The sequence below is a fragment of the Gorilla gorilla genome, chromosome 19, assembly GCF_029281585.2.
Source record: "Gorilla gorilla gorilla isolate KB3781 chromosome 19, NHGRI_mGorGor1-v2.1_pri, whole genome shotgun sequence".
Taxonomy (NCBI): Eukaryota; Metazoa; Chordata; class Mammalia; order Primates; family Hominidae; genus Gorilla; species Gorilla gorilla.
In genome coordinates this window covers 22,707,571-22,724,979 of record NC_073243.2, presented here as the reverse complement: position 1 = coordinate 22,724,979, position 17,409 = coordinate 22,707,571, and the positions used below count along the sequence as shown (strand labels likewise).

General features: G+C 52.7%; 2 protein-coding genes and 3 non-coding genes across 5 annotated transcripts; all 5 read right to left on the bottom strand.

Annotated features, from left to right (window-relative positions):
- Positions 1 to 33: 33 nt before the first annotated feature.
- On the bottom strand, positions 34 to 6,321 carry EIF4A1 (eukaryotic translation initiation factor 4A1). Its single transcript, XM_019013058.4, has 11 exons — positions 6,186 to 6,321; positions 4,742 to 4,790; positions 4,363 to 4,495; positions 3,783 to 3,922; positions 2,345 to 2,513; positions 1,875 to 1,984; positions 1,548 to 1,691; positions 1,329 to 1,466; positions 1,119 to 1,208; positions 791 to 870; positions 34 to 693 (listed from the first exon to the last, which is right to left on the bottom strand). Exons 1-11 carry the CDS (start codon positions 6,206 to 6,208, stop codon positions 549 to 551), a joined length of 1,221 nt encoding a protein of 406 aa, XP_018868603.1. The 5' UTR covers positions 6,209 to 6,321; the 3' UTR covers positions 34 to 548.
- On the bottom strand, positions 944 to 1,080 carry LOC115931333 (small nucleolar RNA SNORA67). Its single transcript, XR_004067840.1, has one exon. It is a non-coding gene; the product is annotated as a small nucleolar RNA SNORA67 (small nucleolar RNA).
- On the bottom strand, positions 2,085 to 2,226 carry LOC115931365 (small nucleolar RNA SNORD10). Its single transcript, XR_004067868.1, has one exon. It is a non-coding gene; the product is annotated as a small nucleolar RNA SNORD10 (small nucleolar RNA).
- LOC115931336 (small nucleolar RNA SNORA48) lies at positions 4,194 to 4,328 on the bottom strand. The gene has a single exon (XR_004067843.1). It is a non-coding gene; the product is annotated as a small nucleolar RNA SNORA48 (small nucleolar RNA).
- Positions 6,322 to 7,083: 762 nt separating the features above from the next.
- On the bottom strand, positions 7,084 to 17,017 carry SENP3 (SUMO specific peptidase 3). The gene is made up of 11 exons (XM_019013051.3): positions 16,755 to 17,017; positions 15,227 to 15,952; positions 14,152 to 14,391; positions 13,946 to 14,057; positions 13,429 to 13,576; positions 13,252 to 13,299; positions 12,027 to 12,104; positions 8,511 to 8,648; positions 8,240 to 8,323; positions 8,071 to 8,121; positions 7,084 to 7,626 (listed from the first exon to the last, which is right to left on the bottom strand). The coding sequence occupies exons 2-11, from the start codon at positions 15,939 to 15,941 to the stop codon at positions 7,516 to 7,518; spliced, it is 1,725 nt and encodes a 574-aa protein (XP_018868596.1). The 5' UTR covers positions 15,942 to 15,952; positions 16,755 to 17,017; the 3' UTR covers positions 7,084 to 7,515.
- Between the last annotated feature and the right edge of the window lie 392 nt (positions 17,018 to 17,409).

The window sequence follows — 17,409 nt, the reverse complement described above, 5'->3', positions numbered from 1 at the left end:
AAGGGGAGGTAAGAAATGAGAAGCCCAAACAGGCAGTTTCCAAGTCATTTTATTCAGAATTTTGTGTTTGTTTCCTGAATCAATAAATACTATACAAAACAATGTAAAAATGGCTACCATTTTCTCTCCCCTGCTTCCCCCCACCTGGGGACAACCCCCTGGGCAACCTCACTTAGGGGTTTTAGGGGTTCTCCCTCCAGATTTGGTCCAGCAAATGAGGCTGAGTGACATAGTCCCTTGAATCACTTTCAAAGCTCAGCTGAGGTGAGGAGAGCCTCTGGGATCTGGAGGTTACTAGGTTAGGGAAATGGATTAGTGTTTTTTTTTTTTTTTTTGGGAGAAGAGCCGGCGCCTGGGGCAAGAGCCTACCCCAAAGAAAAGGGTGTCTAAAATGTTCACGGTTCCTTCTTTTGCCTCAAAAAGTGACATTTATTCAAAGAAAAAAATGACAAGATGTCCATCCCTTGGCTCCCTTCCCTCCCCCCTCCTGCTGCTCCTCAGCCCCCCGAGATTGAGCCCTGGCTGGGGCTGGGTGGCAGGACAGCCCCTCAGATGAGGTCAGCAACATTGAGGGGCATTTCCTCAATGGAGGTGTTGTAGAAGGTCTCAATGTCTCGAAGAGTCCTCTTGTCTTCTTCTGTCACCATGTTAATAGCCACACCTTTACGGCCAAACCGTCCACCTCGACCGATTCTGGAAAACAAGGAAGGGGATGAGGAATATCAGGAGCTTTAAGCCCAGGGAGGGCCAGGTGTGAAGGGGTAGGGGAGTGTTCCAGATCTACGCTTACCTGTGGATATAGTTTTCCCTGTTGGTGGGAAGGTCATAGTTGATGACTAAAGAAACCTGCTGCACATCAATGCCTCTGGCCTACGTCAAGAAAGACAACTCTTCAGCATGTGCACGGAGGACACTCTGTCCCGGAGGGAAGACACTTAGGCATCCATGTGGGCAGCCAAGGAAGGCAGAGGAAATAAGCATCCCAGTTCCCCAAAGGCCTTAGGCATGCCAGATTCTATTCCAAGCTGCTACTTTCCTGAGAGGCACTGATGTCCCCTTGGAGAGGGAATCACCTTGGATCCTCCCTTCTGCCTTTCCTATCAGTTCCCTCTACTCACCAGCAGGTCAGTGGTAATCAAAACTCTGCTAGAGCCTGAACGAAACTCCCTCATGATCACGTCTCGTTCCTTTTGGTCCATATCTCCATGCTGGAAGAGAAAACAAATATGCAGCAGACCAGGTAGGCACATGGGTTCCAGGAACCTTGGCTTCAAGTAGGACACTTCTGACGGGCAGACCCACAACAGGCTGGCAGCGGGCAAACACACCATGGCGGATACAGTGAAATCTCGAGCATGCATCTTCTCGGTGAGCCAGTCCACCTTCCTCCGGGTGTTGATGAAGATGACTGCCTGGGTGATGGTCAGCGTTTCATACAAGTCACATAGTGTGTCCAGCTTCCATTCCTGGAGGTTGGGGGACAAAAATCAGTCAGGGGCTATACCCAACAACTCACTACCAGGCCCGCCTCCTGCACTGGGCCCCACCTCTCGTTCCACGTTGATGTAGAACTGGCGGATACCCTCCAGGGTCAACTCTTCCTTCTTGACAAGAATCCGAATGGGGTCCCTCATGAACTTCTTGGTCACCTCAAGCACATCAGAAGGCATTGTGGCTGACAGCAAAACTACCTAGTGGGAAAAAAGGCCAGTCTTAGAGTGCTGGTTCCTTCCTGAGGCCTGCTCCCTTCCCTAGCCACACCTAAAACTGAAGCAGATGCATAAAAAGGCTCAAGACAAGAATCCAGTATTTGGTTCCCCTGGCACTTGCTATTTTTCAAGAATCATCAGCTATTCAAGCAAGACTGTCCTCACCTGGGTGTTGCTGTTGAGCTTTTGGAATATGTCATAGATCTGGTCCTTGAATCCACGGCTTAACATTTCATCAGCTTCATCCAGTACAAACATCTTGATGTATTTGGGGGCTAGAGAAGAAAAAAAAAGCCAATATATAGCATATAATTAGGGAAATGTGGGAGAGATATATCCAACTTCGCTGATAAACAGAGAGGGGCCAAGTAGTCTGCTCTCAGAGTACAAAGACTGATCCTTTGCCCAGGACCTTCCCGCCAGGCAGACAACAGCCCTGGGAAGTAGGACACTGCCAGGGCTGCACTGGCAGGGAAGCCAGAGGCTCAGATGACACGCATGGGCTCCATCACAGAGCAGCTCTTCCCCCAGAGAGAAACCAGCATCCTTGGGAATGACTCTGGCTTACGCTGAAAGACTGAAAAGCGTGCACAAGAGCAAAGTGACCCAGGGGATTGGAGAACTGAATTACTCACACAGGTATCTCCGGTTAAGCATATCAAACACACGGCCAGGGGTACCCACGATGATGTGGGGAGCTTCCATCTGCAGTTTCTGCACCTCAGCACGCACGTTGGTGCCCCCGATACAGGCGTGACAGGAGGCGCCCATGTAGTCTCCTAGTGCCATGACCACCTTCTGTATCTGAGCAGAGAGAGGCAGATGCTCATATGTCAGCTACCACTGTGCCCGGCACCATTCTTAAATGTTTTTCATGTATTGATTCCTAACCAACAACTTTGGGGCATGCACTATTAAACTCACATTCAGCTGAGAAACAGGCAGAGGCTAAAATCCACTTAAGATCGTGCTGTCAATAGGTGGCAAAGACAGGATTTCAACTCAGTCTGGTTCCTGAGTGTACAGTGATTCACAATGAGGCCGCTCAGATAATTAATTCAGTTTCTTACTCTAGATATTTAGAACCCTTAACCTTCTGAAAACTAATTTGACCAACTGCCTCATCACGCAGCAACCATTTTTTTTTTTCTTTTTTTGAGACAGAGCTTTGCTCGTTGCCCAGGCTGGAGTGCAATGGCACAATCTCAGCTCACTGCAACCTCCACCTCCTGGGTTAAATTCTCCTGCCTGAGCTTCCCGAGTAGCTGGGATAAAAGGCACACGCTACCATGCCTGGCTAATTTTTGTATTTTTAGTAGAGGCGGGGTTTCACTATGTTGGCCAGGCTGGTCTCCAACTCCTGATCTCAAGTGATCTGCCTGCCTTGGCCTCCCAAAGTGTTGGGATTATAGGAGTGAGCCACCGCACCCAGCCAGCAACCCGTTTTATAGAACAGGTGATGCATATCCATGTCCTGTTGCACTCCTGCCACAGGACCCAAGCCACGAGGCATGTTCACTCTGAGAAAACTGAGAGCCAAGTGCCTTAGAATGGAGCTCTGCTCTAACTTCTTACATTATCCACACCCAGAATAATCACTGCCCCCGCCCACCACAGAACATTTAAAAACATGCTCTGACATCAGTGTTGCAGCATGACCCAGGAAAAAGTCCAGCATTAGAATTGTGTGTGCCCCAGGCATGAAACAGCTCTGGCCATTAAGCAAGGGTGAAAAAAGGACTGTCCATCTGCTCTGACTACTGTAAGATCACCCCCACCACCAAGGTGTCTCTTAGCCCATAGTGAAGGTGCTTATTCAGAACACAGTCAAACTTGCCCAGCCAGCCAGGCTTCACCCAACAGCCTTCGCATTTGAGTCAGGAAATGGGTGGAGGAAGCAATGGTTACGTTTGGGTTAAGAAATAGCTTTTAATTAGCCCAGCAGGTCTTGAGAGTGTTAGGGCACCCATGTCTTCCTCCCAAGGTGGTGATCAGAGAAGACTTCTCTGGTCCTTGCATTATACTCATCATCCCTAAATCAGCCCTTAAGGAGGGAATAGAAGCCACTCTTACCTGCTGAGCCAATTCTCGAGTGGGTGCTAGGACCAAGGCCTGGGTGGCTTTTAGATCTAATTCAATCTGCTGCAGAATCGATATGGCAAATGTGGCCGTTTTCCCAGTCCCAGATTGGGCTTGAGCAATCACATCATAACCTAAACAAATAAATTAGGAGTTGAATGTGGTAAAGAGCATACCCTTTGGGATATTCAAGTCCTAGGTTAATGAGGTCAATAAGCAACCAATGAACCAAGCATTTCATGGCTCACAAACTACCTTCCCAATCAACACAGTTACACAATGGGAACCAGATCAGAAACAAGGACCAGTTATTAACTCATCTAGTATTGCACACCAAGCTGGACTAGAAACATGGCTGTAGATGCAAGTATAAGCTGGCTACAATACCACCTCTTTAAAGGAAACCTATGTGTCCAAGGCATGAACCAGGCATGGGCACGGATCAAAAGCCAAGCTGGGATGAACAAGGAGTTGCTTTGTCCCTGGCTGATATGAGATGGGCATCACCAACCAGATGCCACTCTACCCAGGTCAGGGACAGTCCACAATGTCTTCTGGGACTGAGAGGTCTCACCCTTGATACAAGGTAGAATGGCTCGCTGCTGGATGGCAGAGGGCTTCTCAAAACCATAGGCGTAGATGCCACGGAGAAGGGACTCCGAGAGGTTCATGTCATCAAAGCTGTCAACAATCTCATTCCAGTTACTCTAGGGGATGCAAAGAAATTAAAGCTTGAGTCATGGAAAAGGTGGAGCTGAGCTGTAGTCTCAGAGCAAACAGAATCTGGTGCCTACTAACAAAAGCCTCAGAGCTTACAACCCCTCCTCCCTTTAGGGAAACCAGCTGCTTCTAGATGGTCTGGGAAATCAATCAAGAGGCCACTCTAACTCTATACAACTGTAAGGCTGAAAGTTGTAATGGGGGAGGACAGAATTCCATTTCTCCAGTCTCACCTCGATGACGCCTTCGGGCTCCATCCCATCGGGGCCATTGTCTCTGGATCTGTTGGTTTAAAGCACAAGTTTTGTCCCCTGCCCGACCGAAGCACTCAGAAATCCTGACAGCCGGGCTCTGTCAGGAGTGGCCTGCATGATGCCATCAACCTGCTCTCCCAGATCCAACTCCCACCAGCTCCCAAAAAGTACCCAAAGGAGGAGTTTCTATAAAACTGAGGCATTTGCCCCATGCAGGCAGCGGCTCAGGCCAGGCCACCCCCGACATAAGGGGGTGACCCTTTCTGAAGACAGGCTGGCAGGCGTGCCGCCGCGCTCACGGTACCCAGAGGTGGTGCTTGCCGCCGGGTCCACGTGGGCCCGACCCAGCCGCTTAAAGCCCAAGCGCGTGCACCTCCCACCGCAGCACCAGCGCGCTGGAAGTCCCGCCCTTCACCTCCCAGATCGGAGGGTAGGACATCCCCTTCCCCCCACGTCATCCCGCCCGCGCCCTCCCCCACTCCCTCCAGCCGAAGCCCCCCCTCGCGTTGCCCGGATGTGGGAGGCCGCGGGCGGTGGCGGCCTCGCGCACAATGAGCCCAAGCCGAGCTAGCAAAGGGGGAGATTGCACAACACTTAGAAGCGAAGCAGACTGGGGGAGGGGAACGCCTCAGGCCACCATGTGCTCGCTCCCTCGACCACCCGGCGGCGTCTCCCACCCCTCCATGGAACAATCCACATCCCGCCCGCCCCCGTCGCGAAGTAGCGTCGCCCTCCCATACCTCAGGCCGCTCACCCCCGAAGGAAGGTGGACCTGCCCATCCGCAGTTTGCCAATAGCCCGGCTTGTGCGGCAAAATGGACCCGCCCGCCCGGCGCCGGGTGGGCTCCTGGTGCCTCACGCGGCCGCTCCTCGGGGTTAGGCTCAGTCCTGGCCGTCAAGAAAACCAGCACACTGAACGGCCGGTTTCTTCTCCCCGACCCGTGTTTTAGCCGCGACGAAGTGACTGGATCTAAGGACCAGGCACCCCCGCCTCTCGCGAGTGGTACCGTCAGAATGCTCCGGAACCCCGCGCGCCGTCCCTCCCCCGGCACAGGGAGGCAAGCGGACCTGCCGGCTCTGGGCCACACATAGTGGCGGCCGCCTCCACCTTTCTTTCCCACGCCAGGTCGCGACCCCGTCTCGCCACTCAGCGCCAGGGCTTCGCGCAAAGCACCGCCTGGGGTCGAGGCCTCGTAACAGACCTCGCACGCCTGACCCTAGCCGGGCTGTCCCTGCCCTCCGCCTCGACCTGGTGGCCGCGTCGGCCGTGGATCTTCCCCCTCGCCCCTCCAGGTCGGACCCTCCCCCCACCCGGCTCGGTTTCTCCCGCAACCCTGGTGGGCCTCTCAGCTACCCCCGGCCGGCCCGTCGGAAGGGGGCGGCAAAATAAGCAGCCACAATCTCTTGCAAATGCCTTTCTTACCGGGAATCCTGACTCGCAGACATGATCCTTAGAAACTAGGGCGGAGTGCCCGCCTATCGACAACTTATAGAGCGCCCGACTCCGCCCCGGCCATCGCATTGGTTTGGCCGCCCCGGCCCCGCCTGCCGGCGCTCAGCAACTCGGCATGACGTTAGTTCCTAGTCGCTCCGGCCCGCAGGCACCATTGGATAACTCGAGTGCCTATCAAGGTGAAGGCCCGCCCCGCAGCCTCATTGGCTGGAGGGCCCGCCTTTCTCGCCGGTACGGAAGTGACATAGAGGAGTCAGGCCTCGAGGCCTGGCAGCCATCTTGGGGCCCTGCGCTCTCACACGTGCGGAGGCGACAGTGCCTTGGTCATGTGGCTCCGTAGGCCCTATCACGCAAGGGGGGCGAGGTCTCAGCCTCCAGAGGCTTCCGGGCTCTGGGGGTTATCGCTTCCCTTTACTTCTGCTCCAGGTCTCCACTGGACTCAAATGTTATTTGTTTTCCCCTGTAGCAGAGATGGATTCGACACTGCCTGGACGTGTGCCAGGGATGAAGGAATCAACAGCGATAGCGTAGGGATGGGGGGATTCCCCTGGCTGGATGGTGGAGGGATGGAAGAAAACTGTAAAGGGCTTTGGGGTACTATCATGAATCCTGGTCGGTCCCCTCCCCAGTCCCTTGTGTCCAGTTCCCCAGCTTCCCTCTCGGATGCCCTTATTCTTGAGGCTTATCTACTTTCCCTCCTTCCTGCTCTCTGCTCCCATCTGGGGCATTTGTTTGGGTGATGAAGACAAGGTGTTGGCAGTGCCTGAGCCAGGGATGGAAAGCTGAACCCTTTAGTCTCAAGAGCCTGGCTGGAAGGTCTGAGCTAAGCATATCCACTAATTTGAAGCCCCTTAAGGAAGACCACCACTTACGTATCAACAAAGGATCCTTTATTGACCAGAGCAGGACCGTGGCATTTATATATATATATATATATATATATAAAAAAGTTTGAAGATCTGGCAGGCAGTGATCCTATTGTCCACCCACCACCCCCAGCACTGATTTCCTGCTCCCTGCACGGGGAAGGGGGAGGATGACTGCTCCACCCAGGCCACAGGGCCACACTCCCCTGCAAACAGAGGAAGAAAGGGGCTTTTCTGTAGCCACCCCCTGCACATCAGAAATCAACAAGTATTCTCTCAAAGAAAAAAAAATACAGAAATTGAAACATTTAAATATGAAAAACCAAAGGGAAGTGAGTGGGAAGAGGCAAGAGAGGAAAGGAACTGGAGTTTCTTGGGAAGGGACTCCCATGTCCCCCTTCCCATTTATGGGCTTGGGGTCTGGGGTACGAGGCTCACACAGTGAGTTTGCAGTGACACAGCTCCTTGTAGATCTGCCGACGAAGTTTGGGCATGTCCTGCTGGGTGAAGCTGAATGGCTGAGACAGGGCCAGATGCTTGCAGTACTGGGTGTTAACAAAGCAGGCCATGAGAAACCCCCCGTGTCAGGACCTGTGCTACACATTTCATATGAGATGTGTCTCCATCCTTCAGAGAACATCCCCAAAGGGAGCCAGGGTCCCATAGCCTGGGGTTCAAAAACAGCCTGACTCTAAAGCTAGTGTTCTTACTTGATACATGATAGAATGTTTTAGATGGAGAAAATACACTGAGTTGGAGGTTAGCAGGGAGCTCTATGAAGGCCAGAGGCCCAAGACTAGAGACCCAGTCCCAATGTGGGATGGAGAAGCCCAGAAGAGAACCAGTGAAGCCAGTGTTTTGGTGTTCTAAAACATTACTTCCTGCTCCACAACTGACTATGAGCCAAATGAGGGGATGCACAACAGCCTCCCGACCCTTTAACCCAACTGACTTCAGAGCTAGAGGAAGTGGCCCCATCATCTGCTTACCTGCAACACAAAAGCACCACAGTCACTGTCATTATTCTGCCTGGCCACATTCTAGAGAAGAGAAAGAAAGCAGGCCGTTCACATGGAGACTCCCAGGGGTAGGACTTCAATTTCTGCCTTCTACCACTATCCCCACCAACACCCTATACCCCTCCCTCAGGAAACTCACCATTTTGAAGTAACCTTTCCAGCCCTGGTGGAAATCCAGTCGGTCTTTCTTTACCGCCTCTGCCTGTAGATACTTGGCAATATGCTATGTGGATGGGGGAAAAGAAAGTGATGCCCTAAGTTTCTCAATTGAACACAGTATGGTGGGTACAGTGGTGGCAGACACCATGCCCAGGTCGCCCCTCAAAGACCCAAAGCCCACCCTTCTTCCTGCAATGCCTTGCCACTGCATCTCCCCACATTTTGCCCATCTCTCTCCTACCCCCTCAAACCTTAGGGCAGCGGCGGTTCAGGGTACGCTGCGAGTCAAAATAGGTGATGGTGCGTCGCCTCACATCAACAGAGATGAGGGACCAATGCACCTCCAGGTGGATGGGGATTAGCAGTAGCTCCTTATTGAAGATGTCCACCTAAAGAGATAGTGCCACAGGTCAGGTACAACACACAGAAGTCTTGCCTTTTGCCATGAAGGTTCTAGAGAGGAACAGAGACACGGGTAAGGGAACCAAGTGAAAGAACAGAAGACCCAAGCCCTAGATTGTGGGCAAGCTCAGGATCTGCATGTTTCAGTTCTTCAGGGTAAGGGAGGAAGGTCAGACAATGGAAGTGACATCAGAACGAACACTTGAGAACCCATGATGGGCAGGTGCTTTTCACACTTTAAAGGGAGAAGCACTTAGCAGCTAAGAACCCAGGCCCAGGATTCTGGAGCCTGCCAGAATTTAAATACAGCTCCTCCATTTACTGGCTTATGACGGTGGGCAACCTACTTAATAACCTTCTATACCTCAGTTTCCTTATCTGTCAGGAAGTGTAAATAGTAGTACCTACACCTCATCCATTTGATATGAGGATTAAACTAGTGACTATCCATAATACACTTAGAACAAGACACAGCACAGAGTAAACACTCAGTTAATGCTCATAACAATCCTACTGGGAAGTTCTCACATTCAACCTAACAGATGAGGAAATTGCAGCTTGGAAAGTCGTGACTTGCACAAGGTCATAAAAGAAAGAAATGGCAGAAGTGGGACTCAAACTCAGTATGAAGAAGGCCAACATGTTTTTCACTGTATGTCACCACCCTTCCCTCTACTGCAAGAAGATCCCTGAGGGTGTAAGCTCTTGATTTTGAGGACTGAAATTAAGGAATGCTGGAGCCAATCATCCTGCCTAGCTGTAGAAATTTCCTGGCCTTTGAATGGGAGGGCAGGGAAACCAGAAGAGAAAAGAACTCTTGATTTTCCTCCCCCAACCTGTTCCTCTCCCACTTTTCCCATTACATAGGCCAAAAACCTAGGCATCATCCTCCATTTCTTTTTCTTCATTTCCCACATCCAACCTGCGGAGGAAAAAACAAATCTTTTTTTTTTTTTTTTTTTTGAGACGGAGTCTTGCTCTGTTGCCCAGGCTGGAGTGCAGTGGCGTGATCTCGACTCACTGCAAGCTCCACCTCCTGGGTTCACGCCATTCTCCTGCCTCAGCCTCCCAAGTAGCTTGGACTACAGACACGTGCCACCTCGCCCGGCTAATTTTTTGTATTTTTAGTAGAGACAGGGTTTCACTGTGTTAGCCAGGATGGTCTTGATCTCCTGACCTGGTGATCTGCCCGCCTCAGCCTCCCAAAGGGCTGGGATTACAGGCGTGAGCCACCGTGCCCAGCAAAAAAACAAATCTTCTTTCCTACTATACTCTCACAACACAAAATACTTCTGTAACCTGTGGTCACCAAGAAGTGTTTGTGGGGCTTTCTCTCCACCAACAACCAAGCAAGCAATTTTGCGGTGGACACAGCTGGGTATCACCCAATTCAATTCCAACACTATCTACCTGGAGATAATGTGTCACAGGTTTAGGGCTCAGTCTCACAAGGCTGCCCCCAATTCTGATGCCAGTCCTAAGCCCCAGGTTGTTTTATCTGTGTTTCTCACCAACTGGTTAGATCAGCGTTCCCATCACCCCCTCCTTGAATTTGATTAATTTGCTAGAGCAGCTCACAGAACTCATGGAAACACATTTACCAGTTTATTAACAAAGGGTAGTACAAAGAGTACAGATGAAAAGATGCACACGGAAATGTACCGGGAAGAGGCCTGGAGGCCATCCTGTGGGAGCCTCCATGCCTTCAGCTATCTAGAATGTCTCCAAACTCCTCCTCTTGGGTTTTTTTTTTCTTTTTTGAGACAGAGTCTCACTCTGTCACCCAGGGTGGAGTGCAGTGGCACAATCTCGGCTCACTGCAACCTCTGCCTCCCGGGTTCAAGCGATTCTCCTGCCTCAGCCTCCCGGGGACTACAGGCGCACGCCACCACGCCCAGCTAATTTTCATATTTTTAGTAGAGACAGGGTTTCGCCAGGTCGGCCAGGCTGGTCTCAATCTCTTGACCTTGCGATCCATCCGCCTCAGCCTCCCAAAGTGCCGGGAGTACAGGCGTGAGCCGCCGCACCCGGCCCCTTTTGGGTTTTTAGAGGCTTCACTACTAGGCATGACTGATTAAATCACCGATCCTCGGTGATTGCCTTAACCTTTGGCCCCATTCCCCTCCCAGGAAGTTGGTGGGGGTGAGGCTGAAAGTTCCAACCCTCTAATCATGAAGCCACCTAGAGGGGCTAGCCATGAATCAACTCATCAGCACACAAAAACACACATCACTGGAGATTCCAAGGATTTTAGAAGTTGAATGCCAGGAGCCTGGTCAGGAGACCAGATATGTATCTCTCAGTATCACAGAGCCTGTCAGTCCTACTGGTTTTACTCGTAAAATTTATCCTACATAAAACTACTCTCTCTCTCTCTTCCTTTAGCACTTCAGTTCAAGTTTCTCACCTGGACTACTGTGCTCTGTTCCTGCTTCCATTCTTGCCCCCCTTTCAATCTGTCATTGAAACAGGAGTTTAAAACAGAAGGCACTTCTCAGCCTGCTTAAAACTCAATGGCTTCTCAGTATACACGCAATAAAATCCCCCCTCCTCAGCCTACCGTACATGTCTTACATGATCTACTCTCTGACCGAATTTCATATCCATCTCCCTTTGCTCACTCTGCGCCAACTACACAGGTCACCCCCACAAGCCCTCTGTTCCTCAGCCATGGTTTTTCACTGTGGGTCTTGTGTACTTGCTATTCCCAGGTCTGCACACGGCTGGCTGCTCATCATTCACGTCTCAGCTGTGAGAGGCCTTCCTAGGTCACCCAATCTAAAGTACCCGCTTTCCACGCTATGACATTACTGTGATTTTTTTTTTTTTTTTTTTGAGACCGAGTTTTGCTCTTGTTGCCCAGGCTGGAGTGCAATGGCGGGGTCTCGGCTCACTGCAACCTCTGCCTCCCAGGTTCATGGGATTCTCCTGCCTCAGCCTCCAGGAATAGCTGGGCTTACAGGCCACCTGCCATCACACAGGGCTAATTTTTGTATTTTTAATAGAGATGGGGTTTCTCAGTGTTGGCCAGGCTAGTCTCGAACTCCTGACCTCAGGTGATCCGCCCGTGTTGGCCTCCCAAAGTGCTGGGGATTACAGGCGTGAGCCACTGCGCCCAGCCTCACATTACTCTGTGTTGATCTGCCCACAGCACTTATCACTAGCTGCAATTTAACTTTATTCTCACTCCACAAGGGCAAGTTTTCCTTATTTAACACTGTATATCCTTACTGCCTACACACACATGAGACGTTTAATCTTTGAAAGACTGAATGAACACGGTCAGGGAAAGGGCTCAGAGAAAACAAGACTCTCATTCTTTAGAGGCAAGGCATTACACAAGTAGATGTGAATTCAAAACTCACGTTTTTGGTCCACCTTTTCACCCCATCATAACCCTTGGTACGGAGTTTATCATAGAAGAAACTATTGAAGAAATGCACCTGTGCCAATGACACAAAAAAGCTCAATGGAATTAAAAGACCTCAGACTCTCCCACTAAGTCTCCCCTCCTCAGTCCACTGACAGTAAAAACAAATTCTGGGTTTTTTCTTTTTTTTTGGTAGAGACAGGGTCTCACTATGTTGCCCAGCTTGGTCTCAAACTCCTGGCCTCAATCTGTCTGTCTGCCTGCCTCGGCCTTCCAGTGCATTGAGATTATAGGTATGAGTCAACAAACCAGGCCTTTTTTTTTTTATTTGAGGCAGGGCCTTGCTCTGTCGCCCACGCTGGAGTGCAGTGGCATGATTTCGACTCGCTGCAACCTCTGCCTCCCGGGTTCAAGCGATTCTCCCGCCTCAGCCTCCTGAGTAGCTGGGACTACAGGTACCCGCCACTATGCCCAGCTAACTTTTTTGTATTTTTATATTTTTAGTTGAGCCAGGGTTTCACCATGTTGGCCAGGCTGGTCTGGAACTCCTGACCTCGGGTGATCCACCCGCCTTGGCCTCCCAAAGTGCTGGGATTACAGGAATGAGTCACCGCACCCAGCCAAAGTTGTTTTTTGTCTTTTTTTTTTTTTTGAGACAGAATTCCGCTCTTGTTGCCCAGGTGGGAGTGCAATGGCGTGGATCTCGACTCACCGCAACCCCTGCCTCACGGGTTCAAGCAGTTCTCCTCCCTCAGCCTCCCGAGTAACTGGGATTATAGGCATGCACCACCATGCCCGGCTAATTTTGTATTTTTAGTAGAGACGGGATTTCTCCATGTTGGTCAGGCTGGTCTTGAACTCCCGACCTCAGGTGATCCACCCGCCCTGGTCTCCCAAAGTGCTGGGATTACAGGCATGAGCTACCATGCCCAGTGGCCTTTTTCTTTTTTTAAACCTTGTTTTACAATAGTTACAATAGGAACCCATCCCAATCCTTGGGGCTGGCCATAGCGAAAAACACTAAATACTGGCAGAAAGGAAAACAACTGATAAATCCAGGGCCCAAGATTACGGATTTGAAATTAATACACTACCACTACCACCTCTCTCCCTGAAACAGAGACCCTCTCTGTGTAAAATGAAAGAGATGAAAGGAGCTTAAAAAGCTGCTTAAAACTGCAGAAGTTCCTCTGGGTACTGACCTATCTGGTTGGGCCTACCTTTTCAGGGACTGTGTCCATGACCAGGTCTCCATACATGTTCATCACCTGGGGAGAAGATGGGAGGCAGCTTGCCATGGAGGGTGCGGCATGGGTACAGGGCTCCCCCATGCAGAGGGCCCCAGACACCCTGCTCCCTGAATCCCCTCTCAGGCCTGTTTCTCTACCCTTTCTCACCTGGTCATTGAGCCAGTTCTGTCCATACAAGGTCCCCAAGTCATCCATGGTCAGCACGTGCCGCTTATAGGCCACTCGGAAGCCCCTCACCATGGCATTGCCTGGCATCCGCTGGTAAGACTGGATCAGCTGCAACACCAGGCCCTTCCTGAGTAGGCCAAGGGTGGAGTCACACAAAAGATGATGCAGCTGGGGCACACAGAAATACCTACTACTCCCTGGAATACAAATTCTAACTGACTCCCTTTTTTCTGGCTCATGATGGGTCCTTCTGAGGACCTGCGAAAGGCCTACTCCCCAGAAAGATAAACATGACTACTCAGGTAGAACATTTCAGGGTCCCAGGTAAAGACTCTCCCATCAGCTTCCAAGGACTTGGCACCTGCCTGCAGAGTCCTCCCCTTCAGCTCTAGCTTCCTCCTCCCCAACTACAGCCCTATGGAAGAAAAGGCAGCAGTATTCTCTCCACACCCCCAAGGCCCCAGCCCTTCTTTCAAGGAGGGCTTTCAAGCCTCACCTGGAAGGGGTGGAAAACTCCTGCTGGAAAATGTCCTCCAGCTTCTCTACTACCTCATCAGTGCTGAGGGGTATGAGGCTGCCATACGTTTGAAGGAATTCGTCCAGGATGCCTGGTGGAAAGGGAGAGAGGAGGGGGTGAGGCCTCCAGACTCTCCTCTAGGAGTCGGAGGAGGGAGAGAGGCTAGTTGCTTAAGGGCTCCTTACTCTGTACGCAGGTCACATGCTCCTCTCGCAGGGGGCTGTGCTGGCCGGCTTTCTCCCCAGGCCTCTCTGCCTCTTCTGCCATGCCCAAATCTGAGCCCTGAAAAAGCTCCTGGGCCACATGGTCCCCGATGCTGCACACATTGCTGATGAGGATGCTGGCATCAGGGGGTGCCAAGCTGCGCTCCCCTTCTGGCCCAGATTGTCCCCCAAAACCGTTGGGCAGAGTACATGAAAGGAGGCCTATAGGGCAGGGGAAATGGAATGAGCATGAGAGACTGGCCTGGGGGAAAGGACAATGGGATGCACACAGTTAACTCATGCATGCAAATAAGACCGCAAGAAGGATACACTGAAGCAGAATCCACCAATGTCAATCCCACTCCAAGAAACGGGGACCCCATAAGCATGAGATAAACATGTCCAAGAGATTCTACAGGGATGGAGAGAGAGTTCCTACTCATAGACAGGAAGAAAGAAAAAGGATTAGCATTTAGAAATGAAAACTTCAGGGATATCTGTCACCACTATATGCCAAACACCTAGCATAGTAGCCAGCATATTGTAAAGGCTCAATGAATACTAGAGTATGTAATAAAGACCTAGAGAGCCTGAAACTGTTTGGCTGGAGTTCTCCAAAAGGGAAATATTCTTTCACAACTGTAAGATGATGTACTCCACTACTGGGAGAGATCCCATCCCGTCACTTTGGGAATGGTACCCTCTGGAGATGTATACACAGGGGTTCTTATACTGAGAGGCCGACAAGGGATTTCGTGTGGACAGGATTTCTCTAAACCACATCTCCCTTTCTCATCTGCGCTCAAGACCACGGGATACCTACTTAGGGAATCTGTTTCCTAGCTCTGCCTGGGAAACTGCCAGGCTCACTCCCAGGCTTACTTTCTGCTCAAAGTGGGGCTTAATGGAGACATTTCGCAGCTCTTCTGGAGCCGTCACTCTTCCATCCTACTTTCCTTAAGCCCAACTCTCACCATGGCAACAGGCTCCTGGTGCTCCAGGCTCTTAACCCTCCCTAACCCCTCCCCCGCAACCCCACACCCCTTTCCCACCTTACCCGAGTCAGGGTCCAGAGGAGACTTTGGAGTCCACCTGAGTCCATCTTCCTCCATGGGGGGCCCAGAGGGCACTGGTGGAGACCCTCTCACCCCATCCTCAGCCATGAGAGCACCTAGCAGACCCAGCCGGGGTGGAGGTGGCCCCCGGGGGGAGTCAAAACGACAACAGGGGGATGGCACCTGTGGCGTCGCACCCCCTTCCTGGGGTGAAAGATGGTTCTTGGGGTGTGCGAGGCCCCGCCGCCGGCCCCGGTGGCGCCCCCAAAGCTTCCAGTGGAATGTCAGCGAGGTGCTTTTTGAGTAGAGCAGCATCCGGAAGGCTCTCATGGCTCGGCGGCGGCGCTGTGAGCAGGTTTTTCGATGAGTGGGGCGGGAAGGGCGGGGCCGCTGGGAGGTTCCCAGCTGACTCCATCTTGGGGGCAGCCTCCAAGCTGCCCCTTCCTCCTCTTCATCTTCATCCTCCTCCTCCTCCTCTTCTTCCTCCTCTTCACTTGCTGAGGCATCAAAAGAGGGTCGGGGGACAGGGAGGCGTCTGGCTGGCACTGTGGTCCCTGACCCAGGATCTGGCCCAAACCCTCCACCTGACTTGAGTCGGGGTTTGGGAGGTGGGGGCCAACGAAGACGCTCCCGCCTGGGACTTGAGTAAGCTGGGGGTATGCCGGGTCCAGGAGGCTCAGGCCCCCAGGACCCGGTCCCTTGTATAGTCTCTTTCATCTTCCAGTACCCTGAAAAACAAAAGATCAGGGTATCAAAATCTAAGCATCACCCCACCGCAGATCCTGCCTCTCTTCCTGGCCATGCCTCCTCTGGATTCAGATGCAAATAAAGAAAAGAGGAAAAAACGCAAAACTCCTAACTTAAGATCTTCCCAGTTAACGCGGTCCACAAGGGGCCCTTTAGGGTCTGTGCCATCATCTCTCCCCAGTCCAGAGACAAGGGAAAATGGCTAAGCAGCAGGCTTCAGAGATCTTATTTCTAAGATCACCAGGCCAAACCCAATAGCACTGCCAGGTTCTACGTCTTTATTTTAATACCACCAGGGCTGTCCTTTGAGGGCCCAACAAGGGCAATTTCTTTCCTCAGGGACATGATAACCGTGGTACTTGAGGAGAATGCAACTTGCACGTGGAAACTGGACTGGAATGGGAGACAGTTCTCTAACACCCTGGATGAACGGGGGGCATGGGAAGCCTGCGGTCATCTCAAGTGCAGATGCCAGGGATATGGTTCAGGGGGCAGAGGCTGATAAACGGGGAAGAACTTTGAACGAAACTTAAAGAGAACCGAATCAAGACGCTGGGACAGAACGGAGCGCACAAGCCAGGCCGGCCCAGCCCCCTCCTACTTCATCCTCGGGGACCAGAATGCAACCCGGCACCAGTCCGGTCCCACGAGCTTGGATGGCTCGGCGCACACGGGCCTTAAGAAGCCCCTATGCGGGCCTCTGGGCCCCGGTTCGGTAGGAGCGAGGCCCAGGAATGGGAGAGGCCAAGGCAGGGCTGGGGGGAGGGGAGGGGGCGTCCTCACCGGGAGCGGGGAAGCCGGGCGGACGGGCCCGAAGGCGGGCGTCTCCGGCCTCAAGCTTCCCGGCTCATCTCTCCGGCGACGGCGGCGGCCCCGCCACTCCTGCTGTCTTTAGGCGCAGCCGTCTCAATTCAGGATTCCAACGCTTCTGGGCCGCGTGCCGCGCCGCCGAGCACCCCGCCGCGCCGCCTCTGGCTCTGCTTCAGCTGCAGCTTCCACCTCCACCTCCACCTCCGCCACCGCCACCACCAGCGCCACCGCCGCCGCCACTCCTCCCCCCTCCTCCTTCCCCTCCCGCGAGCCCCGGGCCCACCGGCAGCGGCGGCGCACGATTAGTACGTCACACCCGGCGAAGAGCGCCGGCGCGGCCACCAAGCGCGCAGTCCCGTCTACCCGAGGACGCCGGCGCCACGGGACGGGCCAGCCCAGAGCGCTACGCGAGGCTGCGCCTGCGCACATCCGCCGCCCGGCCGCGCGTGGCGGCCCCGCCACTTTCCCTTTTGCGCCGCGCTCTGTCTTCTCCGCGTTCGCGGGCCTGACCTAGCGGCGTCCCCAGTACCTTGATCCGGCGGGGGGCGCGCCACAGGAGAGCCGGGAGGGCGGGAGATCCCCGTACGAGGACCGGGTTGAGGCGAGGCAGTGGGGGAAATGGAGCCGG